General features: G+C 37.0%; 1 protein-coding gene across 2 annotated transcripts in view; it reads left to right on the top strand.

The window, feature by feature from the left end:
- The first annotated feature begins 10049 nt into the window (after nucleotides 1–10049).
- bmpr1ba (bone morphogenetic protein receptor, type IBa) overlaps nucleotides 10050–24465 on the top strand; it is a 53830-nt gene continuing 39414 nt past the window's right edge. The window contains exon 1 of one of the 2 annotated variants that reach the window (XM_057831092.1): nucleotides 10050–10400. In XM_057831092.1, the coding sequence (XP_057687075.1) occupies nucleotides 10298–10400 (103 nt within the window). In that variant the 5' untranslated portion in view covers nucleotides 10050–10297. The remainder of the gene's footprint in view (nucleotides 10401–24465) is intronic. The other variant, XM_057831093.1, reaches the window with a different exon arrangement.

Here is a 24465-nt window from a genome sequence, read left to right as displayed (position 1 = left end):
GCATCTTACCAGATATAAAATGACTACTACATAATCTGTGGTAATTGTTTGGAGCCCAGTTTTCTTGTCGAATTGCAGCAGCCCATCTCGCTCTCTCCTCTCCGGGTCTCTCGGAATCCGGTAGAACTTCAAGTCTCTCCGTCTATCTTCTCTGTTATTGCAACCGACCGCCACACACGCCTTCACCATTTTGATTGTTAATGTTAACGAGCAGAAAAACACGTCGTAAAAAGGAGGAATGTACGTAGCTGTAACAGGTAAACACGATGTGTTAATGGACAATTGGGCGGCACCAGTCAGGAGGGCGGAGTTGTGACGTCACGTGGGTAGGGTGACTGGCAACTTCTTCACAACAAACATACAGTGGGGAGAACAAGTATTTGATACACTGCCAATGGGAAAACCCATTGGCAGTGTATCAAATAAATAAGTATCGTTTAGTGAAAGCACAACAAAAATAATATTCCTATCCCTCCAAAAAAAAAAAAAAAAAAAATTTCACAAAAAGAAAAGCACTTCAGTCTATAGTAATGAGGCCCTATTCTTAAAGAACAATGCAAAATGAACTGGCATTCCATATCAAAATAGCTATGCAAAACACACGTAAAACTTTGGTCACTCTATTTTTATTATTGTTATTTTTATTCTTATTATTATATTAACTCTACTTTTGATTGAAAATTTTACAAATTTTATTAAAACGAAAACACGAAGAGGGGTTTTAATATAAAATTACTATAACTTGTAATTATAACATTTATCGTTTAAGAACTACAAGTCTTTCTATCCGTGGATCACTTTAACAGAAAGAATGTTAATGCCATTTGTGGATTTATTGTTACAATAAACAAATACAGTACTTATGTACCGTATGTTGTATGTATATATCAGTCGTATGTCTTATCTTTCCATTCCAACAATAATTTACATAAAAGTATGGCATATTTTAGAGATGGTTTGAATTGCGATTAATTGCGATTAATTACGATTAATTAATTTTTAAGCTGTAATTAACTCGATTAAAAATTCTAATCGTTTGACAGCCCTAATACAAATAAATAAAAAGGAGAAATTCATTTTTATTGCAGAAATGTATATACACAGTATATATATATATATTTATATGTATATATATATATAGATAGATATACAGTATATATATTTCTTTTATTTATTTTTAAATATATATATTAATTAGTGCTGTCTAGCAATTACATTTTTTTGTCGCAGTTAATCGCATTTTTGCATGATTAACTCAGAGTTAACTCACTTTATTTGTAAAAAAATTTTTTTTTTTTTTTAAAAACCTTGATTTCTGTCCCATTAATCTATCAAATTTTAATGTTAGTGCCATCAAACATTTGTATTCATTGCTTTCATTTTTTTTCCAATGCAAAGATGATTATATAATAATTTATATATATATATATATATATATATATATATATATATATATATATATATATATATATTTATATATATATATATATATATATATATATATATATATATATATATATATATATATATATATATATATATATATATATATATAATTTATATATAAATAATATTTTTGGGGTAGAATCTATAACACTTGTATTTTATTTTATATATTTTTATTTTATATACTTTACATTTTAATATAATTGTATTGTATACCTTAATAGAATATAACATTGTTATCATTTGTTTAATATTATCTATGAAATAGAATTCCAAAAAAGTTGAAAAATGAGGTACTGTAAATAAACTCACCAAAATGCTTGTCTTCCAAAGCATTACTTAATTTGTGCATTTAAGAAGGATTTGTGCCAGTCAATCAACATTTTGGGTTAAAACGCCAAAATTACGTTTTGCCCTTAGAGTGTGGATTTCACCCTGATCTTCTGTGTCCTCGTGCCCGAAAATGGCGAGCTTCGGGTGGCGGCGACAGGAGTGCGGACCGCCCAGTGCCTCTCTGCTAGAAGTTCTCGTGGTACTAAAAAATGTTCATTCCACACATTCATTCACAGTTTATCTGCGCATTGCAACTCAATACATTAGAATAAATGTCATAATCTGCCTCAGAGTGCCGTATTTTGGGCTAAAACAGACAAAGTTGCGTTGTACCTGACAAGGGAAATTCACCCTGATAAGACCTGTTGTGTTTTATTGGTATAACTTTGCCCAAAACAGTTTTTGACCCCCCCAATACATTAATAAATTCTGGCTCTGTGGCGACCTTTATTATGGCAAGAAATTCTAGCCACGTTTACCCCTGAAATATGCATTTTCTTTAAATTTAATTTATTGATCTACATTTATTTCTTATTATTTCTTTTTATCTTTTATATTTCCAGTTTTTCCTCATTTTTAGCTCTATTTTTCCAATTTAATTTTCTATATTTAGCACTTTCTTAATGAATGCTATTTATATGTACTTATGTATTCTTCCAATGCTTCGTGTCTATTTATTACATGTGAATTCAGGGTTCACAGGGTTAAAATCCAACGGAAAAGAATGTATTGGCCAATGACTTAAGGCCAGGGAGCTTAGCAATTAAGGAGAAAGTCAATATTCATAATACCAGCATCACAGCGGTGAACTTGCGAGAGCACCCACCCCCACTTCAATATTGTCGGACCTCACCCGGGCGGACTCCGCCTATCTATGTCAACGTTTTTACTGCGTGTTGTAAAGTGATCTGGTGAATGGTTTCACAATGACAAAAACACGCTGTAAAAAACTTTGGCTGTCTATCATTAGGTCCTCATTAACTTGAAATGGACTGACACCCACTGAGGTGTGTGCGTTTGTCGCACGGTGCTCTGAATGACAGTTGGGATTGCCTCAACATAGGCGAGGTTTTAGTGGTGAAAATACAAATGTTTATCAAAGTTATGATTGTTTTCACAAGGCTATATTTTTTGTAAACATATTTAATCTGATTTTGTTTGAATATATTCTGAATCAGTTGAATGAATGAATCTATTTTCTGTTTTTCACTAAATTATACATTTTGTTGAATGTATAGGTCATTTCCTGTTGATTTTGGATCACTTCTTGTTCATTTTTGGGCATTCTTGGGTTACTTCCTGTTGATTTGGGGGCACTTATGGGTCATTTATTTTTAAATTTTGGCGCTTTTTCTGGTTACTTCCTGTTGATTTTGGAGCATTTCCTTAAAAAATAAATTGGTGATGGCCGCAAATAACGCTTTAAAGTAAAAAAAAAAATAAATAAAAAAAATAAAAATTAAAGCTTGGTATCATGGCTATAAACGTTCATCTTTCAGTGCCATTGACGGCCCGAGACCTCCAATCCATTTTGACTGTGAGGGGGAAATGAACATTCGAAAAAAATACAATTGGATTGGACGTTCAGCGCCGTCCACGGCAATCATGGAGTTAAATAAGCACCACACGGTCATAATTTACCCTTTTACTTTTGACTCCTCTCCTCCACTTTTTCTACTTTCATCCCAAGAAGAAAATCCTCCACTGATGCCTCTGAGTATTATTCCTCTCTTCCAGAGTTGAAAGGTCAGTGGAGAACAAATCAGCAACGGGTTCAGAGGTCAAACCCGTTGACTTGTTTTTTTTTTTTCTTCTGTCTCGGCTTCATTGACATTATCCCTCATTTCCTTACTTCTCTCCTCAATTTCCTGTGTGGAGATTTGGAAGCTAGCAAACAACTAACAATAAGGCTTTCTTATTCAGGCATAGGTACGAAACCGAAATTCATTCAGTATGTTGGCATTGCTTATCTCCATTGGTAAGCAAGTGTCTCTTTAAAGAAGAGGTGTCCAAACTTTTATTTTTTCCGAGGGCCGATTTCAGAAAAGTCAAAGGCTGCAAGTAAAATGACTTTAAATTTTTCCACTTTTATTTGTTAGATAAAGGATCGAAATTGGGTATAAAGGGTTTTGTTACGTTTAAGTATTAACGCATTGGCTGCCATTGACGGTGATAGACGTCCAATCCACTTTGACTTGGGAGTTGGTAGCGATCAAACGATATCGCAAATATGATGGTTGGGTTGTTCTTTCTGCGATAGATTTCCGTGAAGACTAGGAAGAGGCTAATCACATATGTTTTCCCGTTCACGTGACTTCAGCTGCTGGAGCCAAAACCTTGCCTCAACATCCGCTCAAACAAAGAAAGAAAAAAAACACAACTAAGAGAATAGTTGTGCAGTGATCCCTCGTTTTTCGCGGTTAATGGGGACCAGAACATGCCGTGATGAGTAAAGATCGCCAAAGTAGTGGGTTCAATGTATTTATTGAGATTTAGCATTGGAAAGAGATACACATTAAATTGAGAAAAATTAAATGCTTCACTGAGTGAGTTTACTCAAATCCCCTCGGAGCTGCTCACTTACACACAATGAGTTGCCATAGCAACTGTTGAACAAGTTAAACGATGATTGACGCATGCGGCGCTTTAGAAGTTCGTGACTCTGGCGAGATCAAACACATTCATTTGTCAACCATCGTTAACTTTTATAAACAACTCCAGTGCATGTGCACTGCCTGCCTAGCGAACAAAGAGCAGGGAGAGGGAGAGAGCGATAGGGAGACTGCCTGATTTTCGGGACAGCTCATCTGTATACATATACTATATTATTTTGATTTTAAAAAATCCGCGATGGACTGAGGGCGTGAAGTTTGAAGCGCGAAGTAGCGAGGGATCACTGTAATATTACGAGAATTAAGCCATATAGTGTAATATTAAAAATATACGAGTTTTGCTATTTTTAGATGAAGTTGTAATATTACAAGATTAGTTTACATATACCGGGAATAGTAGCTGATTTTTGTGTATCTTTTAATATGGTCATGTAATAGGACATAGTACAGTAAAATATTAATATGTCATATTATTGACATTGTCTTGAGAAAAAAAATACCATTGTTTAAAAAAAAAAAAAAAAAAAAAATCTGATATTTTAAGCAATTACTCAATACTTGAGTGTTCTATTCACCAAATACTTTTTACCTGTACTTTCACTTTAGTAACAATATTTTGAATTAACGATGCTCTTACTTCAGTTAAATTTTTGCCTATTCTACCCACTTCTGGTTATTATTGGTGGAAGGAAGATCTTAGTTTCTGCTTGCATTTCTTGTCCTTCCTCATTAAAGAAAGGCTGTGAAGCACGTACTTGATGACTTTGTTCTCGGGAGGTCATTCCGCCTTGCCGCCCAGGACATGTCCGGACCCGATTCTCTTGACACTGCTTCGAGTTCACCGCAGACCAAAGCAATTAATTAACACGGCTCGCAATTGGCCAGACACCATCGGCGTGGCCCGGGTCAACAGCGCGGCCGACCCAAAAGGCCGCGCGGGGGGATGTCGACACCTCGGCTGCAACTTTAGCAGAGGTCCGATTCTAATGTGGGAAAGGGCGCCCGGATGAGCGGGCCTCTTGTTTATTTATGCGGTGATTTTTCCTCTCACGGCTCTTTTGTTCGCGGCTAATGAACAACGCTAACCAGTGTGAGAAAGAAAAGACGCCTTCGTCAAGGGCGGCCGCTACAAACGAGAAACATTAGCGTGAAAACAAAGACGCGGTGTCGCCTCAGGTTAGCGTCAAGGCCGCAACTGGCACAACGGCCTGTTTGCTAAAAAATCCTGTTAACTTTTTGAACAGAAGTTGCTCCTCTTTCCTCGATGCACCAATAATCAAGATAGTTAAATCATTTTTTCATTGTACAGTAATATTTATTATTAAGTATGTATTGGGGGTGCCCCTGATCCGAACACGTGATCGGAAATCGAGCCCGATCACACTTTTCACAGTAGTGCAAAAGATTGTGTTTTTAAAATATTATTTTGAAGTGTTTTGGAGTTTTTTGTAGTTTTTGTATTTTTTTTGCGAGTAATTTGCCCATTTTTCGAGTTTTAGGTTTGCGTGATATTCTCGTTTGTTTTTTCCAGTTTTCAATTTTTCACAGTTAGGCCACAGAAGTATGGACTAAAATGTCAATACATTTGCTGCTATTGACAGCGAGAGGCATCCAACCTGAATGAATGAATTGCCCCTCCCAGTCAAAATGGATTACACGTATATCGCCGTCAATGGCAGGCATTGTTAGAGTATGAATTTAAAGTTGACCTGACAGTAGTAATGTTGGTGATGTGTTTCTTTAATTTCAGTGTTGTAAAAGGTCATTTGACAATTGTAGTGTTGTCAATTTAATTGTAATCTAATGATCTTTTTTTGGGGGGGGGGGGAGTCAAAACACAGCCACCAACCACTTTGAAATAAAACATTTGAAAGTGAGCATTTTTCCTTTGTCTCCATTTTCCCAAATGTCTTAGGAGGACTTAGTACAGTGGTACCTTGACATACGATCGCTTCGACAGATTATCTTTTCCACATCCAACGTAAAATTTGACTCGCCATTTGTTTCTACATCCGACGGCAGGGTTGAAATACGACGATTTATGACAGCGCCGCAGTTTCTTTGTTTTCTCGCAAGACGGACGCACGGCGGATTTTCTTGTGAGAGAAATCAACATGGGTTCCAAGAATATTAGTGCAAGTGCTGAAAAAACAGGAAACAAGGAGAGGCTTATCATTGAAACGAAGATGATAGAATAATATGAGCGTGGTGCGCGCGTCCGTGAACCGGCTCGACAATATGGCCGTAAAAGGTCTACGATCTCGATGGTCCTCCTCCGATTTCCGTTCGCCAGTCTTTATAACTTAAGGGGACAATTATTATTGTTGTAGCATTGCCAAAAAATCACCAGCTTTGTCAGGTTTTTAATCAATTATTTCAGAACTTGTGCAACACAACATGCCTATTGTCCGCCACCAGAGTTGGGTAGTAACGTGTTACACGTACTCCGTTACATTTACTTGAGTAACGTTTTGAGGGAAATGTACTTCTTAGAGTAATTTTATTAAACCATACTTTTTACTTTTACTTGAGTAGATTAGTGAAGAAAAAACACTACTCTTACTCCGCTACTTTGGGCTACACAAGAGTTGTTACATTTTTCCTCTTTATTCTACATATTAGATTTTTTTTTTTTTTTTGCCAGCGATGCTATCGCCAAAAGTAGCGCTACTAATTTCACCAATGAGACGTCGCAACAATAATTACATGACTCCATTACAACAATCAGACGCAAGCTTGCCGTTGTATGATCACGCAAGCCTGTTCAATCACGCGTCTTTTAAAGTACCGTAACAAATGAAGCATTTGACATAGAGCGCTGCCCTCAATATGAATCGAAAACGCGGATTTAAAACTCAGTTTTTATTTGGCACAGATTGACCACGAAAATCTGGAGATATGATCCTTTTAATTTCGTAATAGTAACTATGAAGGAACTACAGTATTCACAATTCAAACTAGGAACTATTTTCTCCACTAGAGGGCAGAGCACTCATGCTCTTTGGAAAAACAATGCTTCATTACTGGTTTTTATCCCTCTCTTTAATGTAATGATATACATTTTTCAAATTTCTTTGGCTTAATGTGGTTATGTAATCGGTTATTGTACAGTATCATTTTAACAACAGTTCATATAGATGCGTTTGTGCGGAGAGAAAAAATACCATGATTTAAAAAAAAAAAAAAAAATCAAACAAAAATAAGCAGTTACTTAAAATGTTACACATTACTTGAGTATTCTTTTCACTGGATACTTTTTTTTTTACTTTTACTTTTACTTGATTACATTTTTTGGATGACTACTTTTACTCTTACTTGTGCAATATTATTTTTGAAGTAATGCTACTCTAACTTGAGTAAAAATTTTTGGCTACTCTACCCACCTCTGTCCGCTGCAGCTGAACAAAGTGAAAGTAAAAAGTCCCTCTCTCACTCTGTCAAGTCAGCCACATGGTGCGTTCAGGTACACCACGCAAAACACATCCGCCATATTAGAACCCAATTCATAACATTATTACAGATATTATTGTCATTAATATTATTACTAAGCCTGTCAACAATAACGTGTTAACGACCATGAATAATCTAGAAATATTAACGCATTAAAAAAAAAAATAATAAAAATAAATTTACCGCTCCCACTAAGTTTGGCCACAACTGCCTCCCGTAGTCCCGCACGCTGATGTTTACATTCTCTGCGCGGCAATGCAGGACAAAATGCAGCCAGCCACGATGAGTGAGGATGATGACCAAATTCCGTTTTAAAAAGCTGCCTAATGGAAACCTGGATTAAACCAAAGTTGTGTGCACATACTGCTGTGATGAACTGTCCTTCGATCAAAGCTCAATCAGCCTAAAGTACCACCTTCGGGCAAAGCATACCTTCGCTAGTGTTTGCACTGACGCTAACCCGCAGTCATCAAGCTACACTGGCAGAGTGCGGACTCGGACTTGCCAACAAAAAGACAACAAGTAGGTTGACTATTGCTATCGGTAGCGAGAGACTGTGGAGTGTAGACCCATTAACATAGTCGAAGACGAGGGCCTAAAAAATCCAATGACAACAAACAACAACAACAACGACAACCAATGACAAACCTCTAGACAGGTACAAGGTAGTGCCAGCATGGACTCATGTCCACTACAGTGGTGGTCTGAGCACAATGATGCCAACAGTAAGCTGGCCCACCTTGCAAAAAAAGTATCTGGTCACACCTGCCACAACAGTTCCTTGCGAGAGACTGTTTTCTTTGACAGGGCACATTATTCAAAAGAAAAGGTCTGCTGTTATCTGAAAATGTCAACAAGCTAGTTTGCCGGAGCAGTTGGTTGAAAAAAAAAAAAAAAAAGTGTGGCTAAATTAAGCAGTGTTTCTAAACACATTTATGTTAATGTTTAATGTTTTTCAGTTAAGTGTGTGAAAATTGACTTTTTTTTTTTTTTTTTTTTTAAATATCTCACACAGCTTTCAGGCCATATAGTGTAAAACTGCAAATGCTGCATTTATTTGTGTGAAATGTTCAATTTAACAGACAAGTTGTTTACGCATTTTTTGAAACAGTAGCTATTGTTACTGTATTGTGCTTGTCTGCTCTTTAAATTGGCAGTTAATTTTGGGTAATATGCCAAACGGTACTTGAGCCACGTTGTTAGAGGGAGGCACTTTAATCTGTTAAAAATCTTTGCTGTATAATACAGACAATTTATTTTATTTTTTATTTTATACGAGCTGAGTTGTTAAATAAAATTTTAAAACTCTATTTGGTTAATTATTAATTCATTCACACGTCATACATTTCATCTTAAAACAAATTCTAAGTCAATTATAGAATTTTCCTAGATTTTTTTCCCCTGAAGAGCAACTTTATTCATCCCGAGGGAAATGTGATTAATCATGATTAATCACACAATTGACATATGATGAACTAGATTAAATTTTTTCATCGTTTGACAGCACTAATTATTACTACTATTATATTATTGTTCCGATTTTTATTCATAATCTATTTGTTTTGCGCTGTGTAATTGCTATTTGCAATAGTAACAGCAGCATTTATTAAGGATTTAATGTAGGTTTTCAAGCTGTGGAACGAATTAATGGAATTATAATGTATTCTGACGGGAAATCCTGCTCGACATACGACCATTTCTACTTACAAACAAGGTCCTGGAACGAATTAACTTTGTAAGTAGAGGTACCACTCTACTTATACCTGTAGTAATAAATGAATAAAAATCACCATAAAAGGCAACACAACTAAGTGAACAATAACCGGTATGTAAAGTTACATAGACAAAAACCATGTTCATTTCTTAAAAACAACCGATTTTTAAAGCAACTCAAAATGGGATTAGACGTCTTATGCCGTCAATGGCAGCCAATGAGTTCACAAGAAGCAACTCAGTTAATTCATTGCACGCATGTCGCCACCTTGCACTATAAACTGTAAATATTTCCCAGGAATCTGGGCCAAATCCGTCACGCTTGGGATGTCGTAGTAGCACGCCCTGAGACTGCTTTCTTTTCTCCGTCCATTCACCCCCACTCTCCCCCTTTTGGACTAAACCTGGTCTTTCTCCTGTCTGCTCCCTGCCCCCGTTTCTTTTCCTCCCACGGACCCCCCAATCCCACACCCCTTTCCCTCCTCCGCCTCTCTCCATATGTGTCCCAGCCCTCCCTCCCTCTCTCCTCACCAGCCAAGTAAACTCCCTCTCTTCCCCCCAGCGCGCTACTGTCAGTTCAGGTCGGAGGACAAGCCACTCGACCTGCCGCCGGTGCGTTTCCCCGTGGACTTTGTCACTTCGCCGCAATACGGAAGCCGGGCTCCGACGGGCTCTCTCGCCCCCCTCGTCCTCGGCAATCTAAAGGAGTGCAGAGCCAGTGTGGAGGGGGAGTGGAGTGGACCATGCCAGTGCGGGGAGGAAAGCTGCCTCTCTGCCTGCGGAGCCACACTAGTGCGCTCCCACTTCTACTAATCGGACTCCTCTGGTTGGAAACGCCGGTGCACGGTAAGAGCTCGCCATAGCGTTCCCTTCAAGAACATTCTGCACCGTTCTTCGGTCTAAATGCTGAAGAGCTTTAACACTCATGATTCCGCTCCCGAAATTCTTCACCATTCCAACTTGAAAATATACGTCTTGATTTAGAACATCTTGGGACAATTCACTTCCAGATTGAACTCATCTTTGCACATTTCTCAACCTGTTCAAATCATCCCAAGTTTCTCTTCACTTCATTCAGGGCGTCATGGGAGCTATATTTGTCATTCTCCAAATTCCAACATTTCCCTTAACTAAATTCCCTTAATAAATTCCAATTACAAATTATTCAGCTTCTTCAAGATGTCTCTGGAATGATTGAACTATTGAGTTCTCTTTCCAAAGTCATGAACTCTCACATTCCTAAATGTTCTCAGTTAAAGTAATTCCTCAGCATTTAATTTTTGCGTCAGCTATTCAGCATTTCTCTAGAGTTGGCTTTCTAGATACCGTATTTTTCGGACTTTAAATTTGATTGTAAGATTAACTCGTGTTCATAGGCGGAGTTTGACTTTTGGGAAAGGGGGGGGGGGCATAACATGTTGATGACGACGAAACGCAGTGTCAGCAATAAAATTACAAGAATATTTATAATAATTTGACAATGAGCGTTTTTTGTTTCCCATCATTCTTGAGGGAAATTTTAAATCAGGCTGCTTAGGCAATACTTTTCGCCAAGCTCGTCATCCAGTAAATATGGTACGCCCGCCGGTGTCGTGCCAATGTAGTTACCCCGGTCAAAAATTGTATCCCCTGAGCGGAGCCATGTGGAGGTAGATTTGTGTCTTTATTATTCAACCCCCCAAAAATGTCGCTTCAATAAAAAAAAAATGTGTTTGAATGGAAAGATAAATTTGAAACTCAATAAACTAAAAAAAAAATTCATGTGAAAGCTATTTTTGTTTTGTTTTGATTGAAGTCAAGTTTTTTTGATTGAGGCAACTTTTTTGATTGAAGTAATGTTGATTTGTTTTTGGGCCACATTTTGGCTAGGACATTTTTGTTTTGATTATTCAGTCAAAAAATTAGTTGCTTCAAAAAAATATAGATTTTAAAAAAGAAAATCACTTCAATCAAAAAACGAAAATTTTCAATCATAGAAAAAGTTTTTGAATGCGAAAACATATTTGAGATTGAAAAAATTTGCATTTGAACACTTAATTTTTCATTGAAAAAGTTTTCTTTGATTGAAGCAATCCTTTTTTGTGTTTGGGCCATATTATGATTAGGACATTTGTATCTAAATCATTCAATCCCCCCCAAAAGTTGCTTCAATCAAAAAAAAAAAAAAAAAAATTCGGTTAAAGAAAAAAATCATTAAAAACAATTTTTTTTTTAATTATATGGAAAAAAAAAAAAAAAAAAGGGCGACTAAGGTGCTTGAAAAATAATTTTGACCCATTATTAAAATGTATGTTTTTGTTCATTTCATTCATTTTTGTTGCTGTTTTATTGCTTTTCAACTTTTATATATATATAGGAAAGTCAATTGCATGCAATGACACTTTTCGGACACCGGGGGGATTAGAGTATAGTATACTCTGTATACTAGGGGTGTGACAAAATATCGAAATGGTGATATATCGTGATACTTTGTATCCCAAAAGGTTATCGATATGACTTGCCATGAATCGAGATATCGTTTTGAAAAGCCGTCAATGTCTAAAAAAAAAAGAAATATCATAAACCAACAAGTTGCTACCAAAATCCAAATGGATTGGACGTCTACTAGTGATAAACTCATTCCAATTCACACCAAAAGCTTGTTTTTCTGTTTATTAGTTGTTTGTAGAATATGCTAGAATGATTTCCTGAGCAAAGCACCGATAATTGTTGTATCACTATATTGTCAGATCATCGTTATCGTGAGCTTTGTATCGCAAATCGTATCGTATCGTGGGGTACCAAGAAGTTCCCACTCCTACTGTATACACTGCATACTCAAGAGTATAAACTTGGCTGGTCTGCAATTTATACTCAGGTATGTTTTTATATACTGTAGTAGAAGAAATCTCCTAATTTGGGCCATTTTATGTAATGATATTGATAAACATTTTCAATTATGACAGCTTTCACTTCCCACGCACTTTATTTTTGAATTGACATTAAACCGACCTGCCACAAATGTTAAATGCATCATGTAGCGCTACAACCTAAAACTATCCAGCATAAACAGGAGCAGCACAGTAGCATACAGGTTTTTGCTCAAATGTAATGACAACTAATTATGTCCTAATACTTGTTCCTTATGGTTCTGACTTTAGAACTGCTGTATATTGAGTTGGCATAATATAGTTAATAATAAATGTAATTAATATTAGTATGGATTATGTGCTGTTGTTTTCAATTGCATCCATTTTTCATTTATGGTTGGCAAGGAGAGCCAATTAACCTTTCATAAACATCGACAAATCATACGCCCTAGAGACCTTTGTTAAAGAAGCATGTCAGATTCAGATTCAGATTCAGATTCAGAGTTTAACAAACTCTTGGTTGCCCAGTGTCTTAATTGAGTGATTTGGTGGTTTTGTGATCGCCAACTGCCATCAAACCTTATGGAAGAAGACGAAAAAGGATAACCATTCTCAAAATGGTGAAGTGATGTGCCTATAAAATGTCTAAATCAGACACTAAGTACCCCAGGAATATATCAGAATGAATGTGGTTCCTTGCCTTCCCAAAGATTTAAAAAAAAAAAAAAAAAAAAGAGCTGGTGTTCAATAGATTAAACAATCGGGACGTACTGTGTCACTCCCAGCTAAATGTCTCCAAAATTAACATATAGATTAGGTCTGAATGATATTGGAAAAAAAACTTCCATTGCGACTTATTGGGGGTTTGCGACATATTGTGACATATATTGCAATATTAAAAGTTGAAGAATTTTCAACAGATGACTTGAATAGCTTTGTTTGGGAAGAATTTGTTTGACTCACCATGGCAACATTGTATTCATATAATACAGTTTAGGCCAGGCAAATGGGATTCATCTGTGAATTATGAAGATTGATGTAGATCAGAGGTATCCAGGAGGTCATGTCTCTGCACACTTGCTGCTTTTATAAAGCAAAACAAAAGTTTACGTGTTCAAAAACAAACCAAAAAAATGTTCTTTCAAGCGTTCTTTCAAGGTAAGATTAAGCTAACGCCAGAGGCTAACTAGCGAGCTGTCTTTCCTAATTTGCACGTAAAGGCAAGAACACTCACAAAACTGGATATCAAAGTTGTAATTACTGTTATGTTTATATCTTTCTAGGATGTCATCACGATACTGCCTAAGTATAGCTGTTTCATTAGCTAAAGTTAGTTAATGTCATGTCTTCGTTTAACTTTGCTATGAATTTCTCACAGGGCTATTTTTAACTACTGGTACATAAATATCAGTCTTTGAACTTGAATATGATGAAGTTTCTCTCCACAGGAGTGCACTTTCACAAAGATGTTTATTTTTCAAAAGCTCACAGAAAAAAACATTAACACATATTCTTTTGCCTATGTTTTAGAGTGTCTTACGCTGCAGGCATTTTTACATGTTATTGAGCTCTCACCAATGAGCTAACCAGGTGCAGAATATCAAAACAAACAAACAAACAAACAAACAAACAAACAAACAAACAAACAAAACAAACAAACACAACTTGAAAAACCCAGTCCAGATTACCAGCAGGTACAGTATAAAATCAGAAACTGTTTTTGTTGAGGAAAATGATCATATCTGCCTTCTCAGGCTGTAAGCGTGAGCATTCTGGACAGATAGTGTCTCCTGCAGTGGAGAATACACGTTCACTGGTTGTAGATGAAGCCTTAATGCATAAATCTGAGAAAGTGAGATCTGACAGCAAAGGATAAGTCTTTCTTTCGTTCCAACACCATGCGGCAGGGTCCTAAGACAAAACAGCTGGTGGCTGGTGCTCACAGCAAAGTAGATAAATAAATGTCTCGGATCACTGTAGTGAAGTACGTGGAAAAAAAAAAAACCTTAATGATGCACGTTGACGGAGTATTAGGGCCAAATTAATAAATTAAAAAAAAGAAAAGGACTACCAGTTCCATCCATCCATCCATCCATCCATCCATCCATCCATCCATCCATCCATCCATCCATCCATCCATCCATCCATCCATCCATCCATCCATCCATCCATCCATCCATCCATCCATCCATCCATCCATCCATCCATCCATCATCTACCGCTTAATCCGGGGACGTGTCGCAGGGGCGACCCTTTACTCTGCTGTAAGTACTGAACCTTTATGTTTTTGCCTCGATAGCTTGCTCCAATTTTTAAAATTTTCGATATAACACTCTGCTACATACTGTATACCCTTTTACCTCAATCTGGAGCAGGATGTACTGGTATCGCTCCAAAATGAATCATTAAAACCTTGTATTTTGTTCGGGTCAAGTTTGGGTATGCAAAAATCAATGGTACTTTTTACATATCCAAACTTGAAAATTGGTCAGTCTTGACCCGAAAACAATATACTGCAATGGTTTAGTAGTTTCCGGCTGAGTTAAATCACAGGTCAAATTTAAATCTGCAAGCATAAATGTGGGCAGATTTCAAACAGAAGGCTTAAAACACTCTGGTATAAGTCAGTTTGCAATGACACACATAATCTTTGTCAAATTTCAATTTTCATCACTGAAATGAAGGAAACACATGAACAACCTTTGTACTTTTCATTTGGCCTGAACATTTTTAGAAATGAACTCATTGGCTACCATTGATGATGATAGATGTCCAATCACGTGACTCTTTTCATCCTTCTGAGAGGAATTTCAAATCAGTTTGTCGCTAGTAGATGTCCAATCCATTCCTAGTTCAAATGGACTGCCATCAATGGCTGCCACTGAGTTCATTTATGAAATAACATAAAAAAGCCTGGATGTTAAGAGTTAATTCTGTGGAAGGACACATTGGGATTAGTCGTCCTTGGTGGAGGTACACACTCCACTGAGAGCTCTTCTTTTAACCCACTGATCCCTTTTCACAGTTGACACCTGCTTGCTACATTATCGTCCCAACTTCACATTCCCCAAAAAAAAGAAAGGAATGCGAGAAATAACGTGTGCGCGGGTACGCCGTCTGCCGTGCAGCCTCGTCCCGTGAGTGATAGCGTCTGGCCTTCTTTTCCTCTCCTTTGCCTTTTGCTATGCTTTGGTTCTATTTAAAGCGATGGCGTTTGTTGTTCTGAAGCACGTCCAGCTCCGGGGCTCATCGTAGCTCACGCGGCGGTCAACCTTTAGGTCGCGCGTCAAGCATCCTCTGGTCCATCTCTCGCCGTCGAAAGCCGTGACCGTCTGAGCGTTTTGGACGCGCATGCTAATACGCACTCATGGAAGATAAACATACAAAGTGTCTGCATGTTTCTGATTCATGTGAACGCTGACTGCTCTGTTCAAGAATCCAAACAACAGCTGCCAGCGACTGAGATGTATGTGGAGTCTGACATGGAGTTGAACCCGGGCCAAGTTTTTCTTGTACTCTTTGAATCATTTGAGATACTAATTTTTTTCATGGATTTAAATCTTTCAGTTTAACTGGCTCACTAGTAATAAAAAGAATAATACATAAAAATACAAGACTAAATAAATACATCTAAAGAAAAGATATAACATAAATACAGAATGGTTACTGTATTTTTTTATTATATTATATATTTTGGAAAATTGAGGGTGACAGATATCCAATCTAACGAAATTTCCCGAATATAACGCGCTTTTTTTCCCCAAAATGCAATTGTAAATTCATGTGTGCGCGTTATACACAGGTACAGGGATGGAGACAGAAAGATTCATCATGATTCATGTTCCAGTATCAGCATGGGCTAGCATGTTATCTGATCCGAACGACACTGATATAATAATGAACTTTCATGCTGTAAATAATTGTTTTCATGATGATATTTTTCACATCTAATAAAATGAAAATGCTTTTGTTGTACTAAATCGTCTATTACCGGTATTTACCGGTACATTTGTCTTACCTTTTTGTCGCAACATGCTTCACACGGCCATGTTGTCTTGAAGAGAACGTATACGGCGATCCTTTTCGTATAAATGATGAACGTGTGGCGAGCTAGGACAGGAGTCTGAGGAGGAGTGTCTAACCACGGAGCCAAGCCGTGTTGTTTTATTGACATTGAAACTCACAAACTAACAACGTAAGTCTTTCATGCTGCGGAGGGGGACGTTTGTTTACTTCCGGCTGTTCCCTTAACTAAACTCTCCCCCCGGGAACTACACAACTTGCCAACATTAGTTCTGCAGGTGATTTCTGTTAAAACTCGCTACAACCGCTTACTTTTTAAACTTCGAGACACGAGAGTCGTGTTTATTGGTGCTTAAATTAGGGTGCGCTTTATACATGAGTACTAGAATTTTCCTTAGATTTTACAGGTACATTTCAGGTGCGCGTTGTACACGGATGCACGTTGTATTTGGGTAATTACGGTATTTGAAATGGATGGAAATAATCTAAGAAAATATAACAAATATGAGAATAGTTAGTTTTTTTTTTTTTTTATTGAAATAATTTAAGCCACAATTTAAAATGGATTAGAATTCTATCGCCATCAATGCCGCTAAAACACTTTTATTTACTTTTTTCCCCCCATCAAAAGTATTTTATTTAATAAATAAATAACTTAATGAAATTTAGAAAGTTATAACATAAGGAAGTCATTGCTTGTTTTATGTTTAAGTTTTGGTCAATATTTCTTCTTTTTTTTTTTTTTTCTTTCTTTTTTCTTTGGTCAGAAATGCTCAGTATTCGGAATTATACATTTTTTGGTCCAAAGAAGGATAAATTTATGGCCCAAAATGATTAGTTTTAGTCCAAATAGGTAAATGTTTGGTCAAGATGTGCTATTTTTTGACTTAAAGTGAATAATCTTTTTTTTTTTTTTTTTTTTAAATAGTTAAATTTTAGTCAAAAGCTTTTAATATTTGCTCCAAAATGATAAGTTTTTTGTCAAGAATTGTTCGTTTTTGTTTCAAAATAAGTAATTTTCGGACCAAAATGCTGCTTTTTTGGTCAAAAATTGTTACTAGTCCAAAATGGTTAATTTGGGAAAAAGCTTTTTTTTTTTTTTTTTTTTTTGTTGTTGCCCTAAACGGTTTATTTATTAAATAAATAAATAAAAATACATTAAAAATAAATGCAAAAGAGATGGCTTGATTCTTTGTTGTTGTGTGATATATTTTAAAATGTTAAATAAATAAATAAAATAAAATAAAAACCTAAGAGATGACTTTTTTTAATCAAAATGAAAACAAAAATAATGGTCATCACTATAGGGAATGAGCTAAAATCCTTAATTTGCGATTACACCCATTTTTCGCCTCAAATTTCTATCTCTAAAAACAATGAGTCATAATAGCGCTGTAGAATACGTGCTATAAAAGATAAAGATACATAACTAACTGATTGTCTGCCAGTGACGGCAAAAGACGTCCAATCCATCGAAAGTGGGAGGGCTGCAGCAAATGAACAGATATTCATTAGCTGCCAAGCCTCCCACTTCAGATGGATTGGACATCTACAAGTTATAAACTCATTTAAAGAGTCGAGTTGAAGAAGAACAAAGAACAAAGGTCAACTTCAGTCATCTGGAACCAATTTTAGATTCACGTTGAGTTTTGCTAGTTGAATAAATTGCAGTTTTGATTTCCACATCAATCAAAAATAATTGAATTGAATTTTTTTTCCCATTATCGGCCAGCCCTAATTCCTTCCTGGGCAGTGTTACAAAAGAAAAATCGTCAATCATTGAATTTTTCCGAGATGTGCGGTGTCCAATGGCACTTGTTTGAACTTCTTCGTTCATTGACCTGCGCAGAAGTGATTGATCGGTCCGGCGATGTGCTCGTCGCTGGCTGGCTCACACGTGATTGATGGATTCAGGGAGGAAGGAGACGAATCGCTTGGCTCAACTCTTTGAGACACCTTATTGTCTTGGTTTCTTTGAAGCAGCGTGATGATTCTCCATTGCTTTGTTCGGGATTCTTTTCTCTCCAGCTATTCCTAGGTCGGCTACTTTGACTTGCACTTACCCCCAACTTATCAGCGTACGCTTCTAAGTAACAACAAAATGATGATAATGAAAACTGAAAATTTTCTATAATGGACTAAATAATAACTAATGTAATCTATTAGAGATGTTCCCGGTCCGATCCAATCGAGCCAATCGGGCCAATCGGGCCATTTTTCAGAGGATTGGAATCGTGGTGAAAAGGATCGGGTTTTGAATTAAAAAAAAGAAAAAAAAGCATTTATTTAAAAAAAAAAAATTTAAGGGGTAAAATGTAACAAGATGATCAAAAAAAAAAACAATTGCATTGCCAAAAGAAACAAATATATACATGTTTTATACTCCACAACACTCCCGGAAAAAGCAGAAGGTGAAGTACTGCCCACAGTACGGTACTGTGACATGTTTGGAACTTTTGTTAAAACATAAATAAATAAATAAATAAATATATTCCGCTATAGGATCAAGACAGTATTGACTGATTTTCAAAATCAGGTGACTCTGACTCCGGGGTAAAAATGTGCGATTGGGACATCCCTGTAATCTATAATCATGTATAAAGGAAACTTTGTGTGTACAGGTGTTCGCATACGTCGGTGTGTTCATGTCCTATTGACTGCGAAACGGCTGGACGGATTTGGACCAAATTTCACACAGTTGGACGACTCGTACTTTATGTTTCTTGGAGTGTTTATAGATGGGTTTGATCTCTGTAGGCCTCCATTTAATGCAGAAAATTAATTCAAAATAGCAAAAGTTAGCATAGAAAATGCCCATTTTCACTCAGCAATGCCGGACCATACAGCTAGTAAATAATAACTTTTACTACTGGCCAACATATTTATTCTTAAAAAAAATATATTTTAACTGATCAAGGCCCAAGGTTGAGTTGTGGTCAAAAGAAAGACTGTTTCCTTGCTGAAAGTCTTGGGTGCGAGGCAATATAGCAAAAGGTATCTTTCATTGGCATTTACTCAGACTGTAAAGAACCGGACCTAGCGGGAATAAGGGTTCGGACAAAACCCCAAAAGTTGTCAGTGCACACATTTTGAGCTGATGTGAATACAAAAAAGCGAACTCTGGTGTGGACAGTGGTTAAAGGGGAATTTGACAGGTGGGGGAGCCCTAAAATTCGGTGTTGCAGTACAGTAGTGAAAAATATGTACATATATACTCAACATAGAAAAAAACTACCCTGCTCAGAAAGTTTTGTCCAATGTTTGAACGATGTTTGCACATGTGTGTGTTTGTTGTCAAGTTCTAGGACTGCTGCAAAAATTGCAATGTGAAAAAGAACTGCATCAAACACAAAAAGATACTTTGTAACTATGGACTTTCCTGGTGTTTATACTTTCACCGGGGGTGCAAAGACAATGCAACAGGTTTTACTCTGAGTGAGTAAAAATACGATTGTAAAATGTGTTTGTTTCATTCCTATTCAATACAGAGCTTCATATTGTTAATATAGGCTCCAAAAATGATTTTTTTTTTTTCACTGTTGGTAGAATTCTTTAAATGGAAACGGTGTTGGTTGAGCGCCGCGCCGAAAAAGTGGGTAGAAAAAAAATAATGTTTTTTTTCCCCTCATAGAAACTAAAATGAAAAATCACAAAACTATTATACGTAACTTTGCTGAGTATGTTTTGGCATGTATCACTAAAGAATTGACGCATTATTGTAGGATTCAGCATTCCAAGCGATCCCAAAAACAACTAAAAGAAAATAAATTGAGGTTAACCCACTAAGTGTTGTATTTTTCATGGTCATCGTCCTTCGGACAATCGGGTACAAGACTATATGTTCCCTGTCGGTCAAGGAAAATGAGCCCCCACACGCATATATTGACGGATCTCTGCCCTTCCACCTCCGCCAGGCTGTAGCCTTCACTGTGACTTCTGGGAAGCTAGGAGTGATAGCTTACGTTTCATTGTCCTTGGTGGAAAGAAGCGGCACTGTATCAGATGTCACTGTCAAAAGCTCTGCCAGTTGCTGCGCTTTTGTCAGCGGCCACTAATGAGACACTGGCACCTCCATGTGTGGAGAGTTTGAGGCCTTGTTCAGACTGGCAACCAAAATCTGATTTTCAGTTCATCCAGATTGAAACTAGAAGAAGCTCTTTTGTAGTCTGAAAAATCACAAAAAACAGAAATAAGATTTTTCGAGACGGATCAAGCCACATACAGTACGGGAGGTAGCTTCATATATATGTGACAATATGGACAAGATACTTGTCAATCTGAACAGATCAGATGATTTTTGGCCGTCTGTAACATCACTCTTAGCTAGATGATGTCTTGGTTGCCACAAGCAACCTCTCAGATGGATCAACAATGCGGCTCAGTCTGAATAGGCCCAGATCTGATTTGGATACTTGCTAAAAATAGTGTGAACAGTCAGCCCTAGAAATCTGATTTAAGAAAGAATCTGATTGAAATCAGATATGCTTGCAGTCTGAACTCAACCTAACTAGCTTTATACCTTTGTACAAATTCCTTTAAACTGACGTCGATAGATGTACAATCCATTTGAACAGTCAAAATGGATTGGACATCTATTGCCATCAGTGGCTGCCAATGCGGTTTTTAATTGTGCTACAATGTATGCAAAGACATCCACTTTTAGTCATCGGGTTTTGTGGAATGCTGAAATGTATAAAACATTTCTCAATTGAGGAACCTGATTTGAGGAATGATTATTGTACATTTTGCACTGTAGTGTACACTCGCTTATAAGTCACATAACCTAAATAGCCTACATTTTAAGAAATAATAATGAATGAATACTAGGGATATCCCCAATCCAATCACACGATAGATAATCGGGCCCGATCACATCATTTTTAGAAGATTGGAATCAAGTGAAAAAGATTGTGCCTTTAAGATTTTTAAAAAGTATATTATTATTTAAGGTCTACTAAGGGGGAAAATTTTCAAAATCTACAAGGATATCATAAAAATAAACAAAAACAAGGCATGTTTTGTACTACGCAACATTTTTAGAAGCTCGGAATCAGGTGAAAAATCTTGTTTTTAAGATGTTTTTATATAGCTACAAGGCAACAAAATAATTCAGATGGCAAAAAAAATTATTAAGATGGACAAGACAATGTACGTCAAAAGAATTGCCGAGGTATCACATCGGTACTTGGTATCCGCTGATCCTGAAAATTGGGTGACTTAGGCTTGAACTCGGGTGGAAAAATATGTGATCTGTTCAACTCTTAATAAAAGCCTGACTGGGCCTTTAATTTGAGGTTGGTTTTTTTTTTTTTTTAATGCTGTTGTTGTTGTTGTTTTTTTGGGGGGGTGCCAAAAAACGAAAACGAGCAACCTGTTTTTTTTTAATAGATTATGAATCATCAAGAGATGTGAAACCTACGGTTATGTACGGTGGTCGATAATTGTCAGGTGATCTACAAAGTTCAAATGCTTTGTAAAAGTAAAAAACACTAATGCAAACTGCCACAGCACTGTCTCCAAATGCCAAAGCACAAATGCAAATTGACCAATTGTGTCTCCCACTGTTTAGGTATCTGTTTTCTGGTTGTGGTATCAAAATATAGAATATAGAAGTTGTATACCGTATTTTTCAGAATATAAGTCGCACCTGAGTATAAGTCGCACCAGCCATAAAATGCTCATCGAAGAGGAAAAAAACATGTATAAGTCGCACCGGAGTATAAGTCGCATTTCTGGGGGAAATTTACTTGATAAGATCCAGCACGTAGAACAGATATGTCATCTTGAAAGGCAATTTAATATAAAATACAATAGAGAACGTGCTGAATAAGCGTACATTATAATAATGTTACATGATGCATGGACAGCGAAATGCGAATATACTGTCCTCACCAGGACGCTACGGCTCGGTCCTGGATATACAGCGAGCTAAACTCCCAAATGACGATGCTAGACGTCCGTATAATTTGCTGACTTTGTTTTGGCCGTCGTTATGACACTATCATTTGAAAAGTTAAACTAAAAATAGCAATAATACAAATCAATTTCGTCCTCGATACCAAACAGGTTCGCATCAATGTAAATAAATGATAATTAGCTGCTATTACAGCAATGACACAAATGGTTAGCATGTGTTCACTAGCATTAGCACATTGTTCAAACAACCACACAACTGGCTCTAAGTGTCCGATCGCGGGTGGAAAACACACAACAACAACAGAAAAGATGATACACACAGGCGTTGCCTATGTAGAGATATTTTACAAGCATAAGCAGTGAACGTAGGTTCGCAGCCGTGTTTCTCTCGCTCTCTCTTGCCCACTCGGTCAGACGCTGCGTAGCTGTCCGTCTTCTTCTGGCGTGTGAGCGCTCTTCTTCGTGTAAACAACTGCGAGTGCGCCCCCACTCGGCTGTGAAAGCGCCACAAACTAAAAGCATGCGTTTCAATACAAAAAAGTAAATAATACAATTGAACACACATTGCCAAAGGCAGAACGCGAACGTGGCCATAGCTATTAAGAGTTATTCAGATAACTATAGAATAAAGAACATGCTAACAAGTTTACCAAACCATCAGTGTCACTTCAAAACACTAAAACAACATGTGAAATTATATCATAATGTGTTAATAATTTCACACATAAGTCGCTCCTTAGTATAACTTGCAACCCCAGCCAAACTATGAAAAAAACTGCGTCTTATAGTCTGAACAATACGGTAAGTGAAACATCTTGGTTGTCATTTGGGCTGTTTTTTTAATTGAATTGGACAGTTTTACGCTGTGTTTAAGCTAGAGACTGTCTGTCCAATCTGACAACCTTTACCACAACACAATCTGTCACATCCACACATGTGCAGCGTTTGAAAATGTATGTTACAGAAATTTGCTCACAAATTTACGCTTTGGTATATATTGCTTTGTGACTGTCTCTACAGTGGCAGCAGTGGTGTGGAAGTTGTAGTAATTACGTCTACTTTTATGGAAACGAGTTTACTTCCGGTTCGTCATTTTGCATTCTTGCTGTGGCTTTTTGTCGTCTTACACGTCAAGGCCACCGTAGTTATGTATTCGGTTCTGGATATCTGTTTGGCTGTATGATTGTGTTCAAGATAACGCAAGAACGATTAAGAGTAAAAAAGAAAATGTGATAAATAGATAATGCATTAGCCTATTTAATTTAAATTTGCAGGATATAAGATATGACTAGAAGAGAAAGGGTCAAATGTCAGAAATATGGCAGTGCTTTAATTTTTGGCTGCTTAGGCAGAGATTTGCCCTCACATAGTGCTCCGCTAGTTATTGCCATCGACAATTAGACATCCAAATCATTTAAACTTGGAAAACTGGCAGTGAATGCTCGAATTTGAGTGCCATTGACGGCGCTGGACACGCAATCCCTTTTGAATGGGAGGGGCAGATGAACATTCGTCAATTGTGGAGGTTCAGGTTGAAGGCAAGCTTCCAAAATATCACATAACAGGCAGATCTGAGATTAGATTTAGATGGCGTATAGATGACTGGAGGCATGTTCAGTAGTTATACGCTCATTTTTTTCTTGGTTTGTTGCCAAGTGGTTAAAATATGAGATTGAACTGCAGTCAAGATTAGTCATTCCTCTGTTTCTGATCCCCACCGTGACACGGTGTCTCCGGCGTGTGTGTGATTTACTCTCACAGTTTGCCATCAGGAGGCTGTTTTTATCATTTACTTGGAAGTACTTTTTCTTCTGGGCTCGGTGAAATTTACGAGGGAGGATGAAATGTCACAGATCCTCTGGAAGAAAGAATGTCAAATAGGCATACTAGAAGTGGACCAGCATTTCAGATGAAGAATTTAGTGCCAAAAATGATCACAATGTCTACAGTAAATTTGTCAGGGATTTGTGGAAAAAGTACAAATCCTAAGTATGTGTTTTTTTAATTTTTTTATTTTTAATTATGTCCTATAAATGGCGTCCTCCTCCATAAATGCTCTCTTGAACTCTGTTGTTGACCACTTCAAATTATTTTTGTGTATTGGCAGATATGAGCAAGTGGCA

The sequence above is a fragment of the Corythoichthys intestinalis genome, chromosome 3 (genome assembly GCF_030265065.1).
Source record: "Corythoichthys intestinalis isolate RoL2023-P3 chromosome 3, ASM3026506v1, whole genome shotgun sequence".
Classification (NCBI taxonomy): domain Eukaryota; kingdom Metazoa; phylum Chordata; class Actinopteri; order Syngnathiformes; family Syngnathidae; genus Corythoichthys; species Corythoichthys intestinalis.
This window is presented reverse-complemented; position numbering and strand designations above follow the sequence as displayed.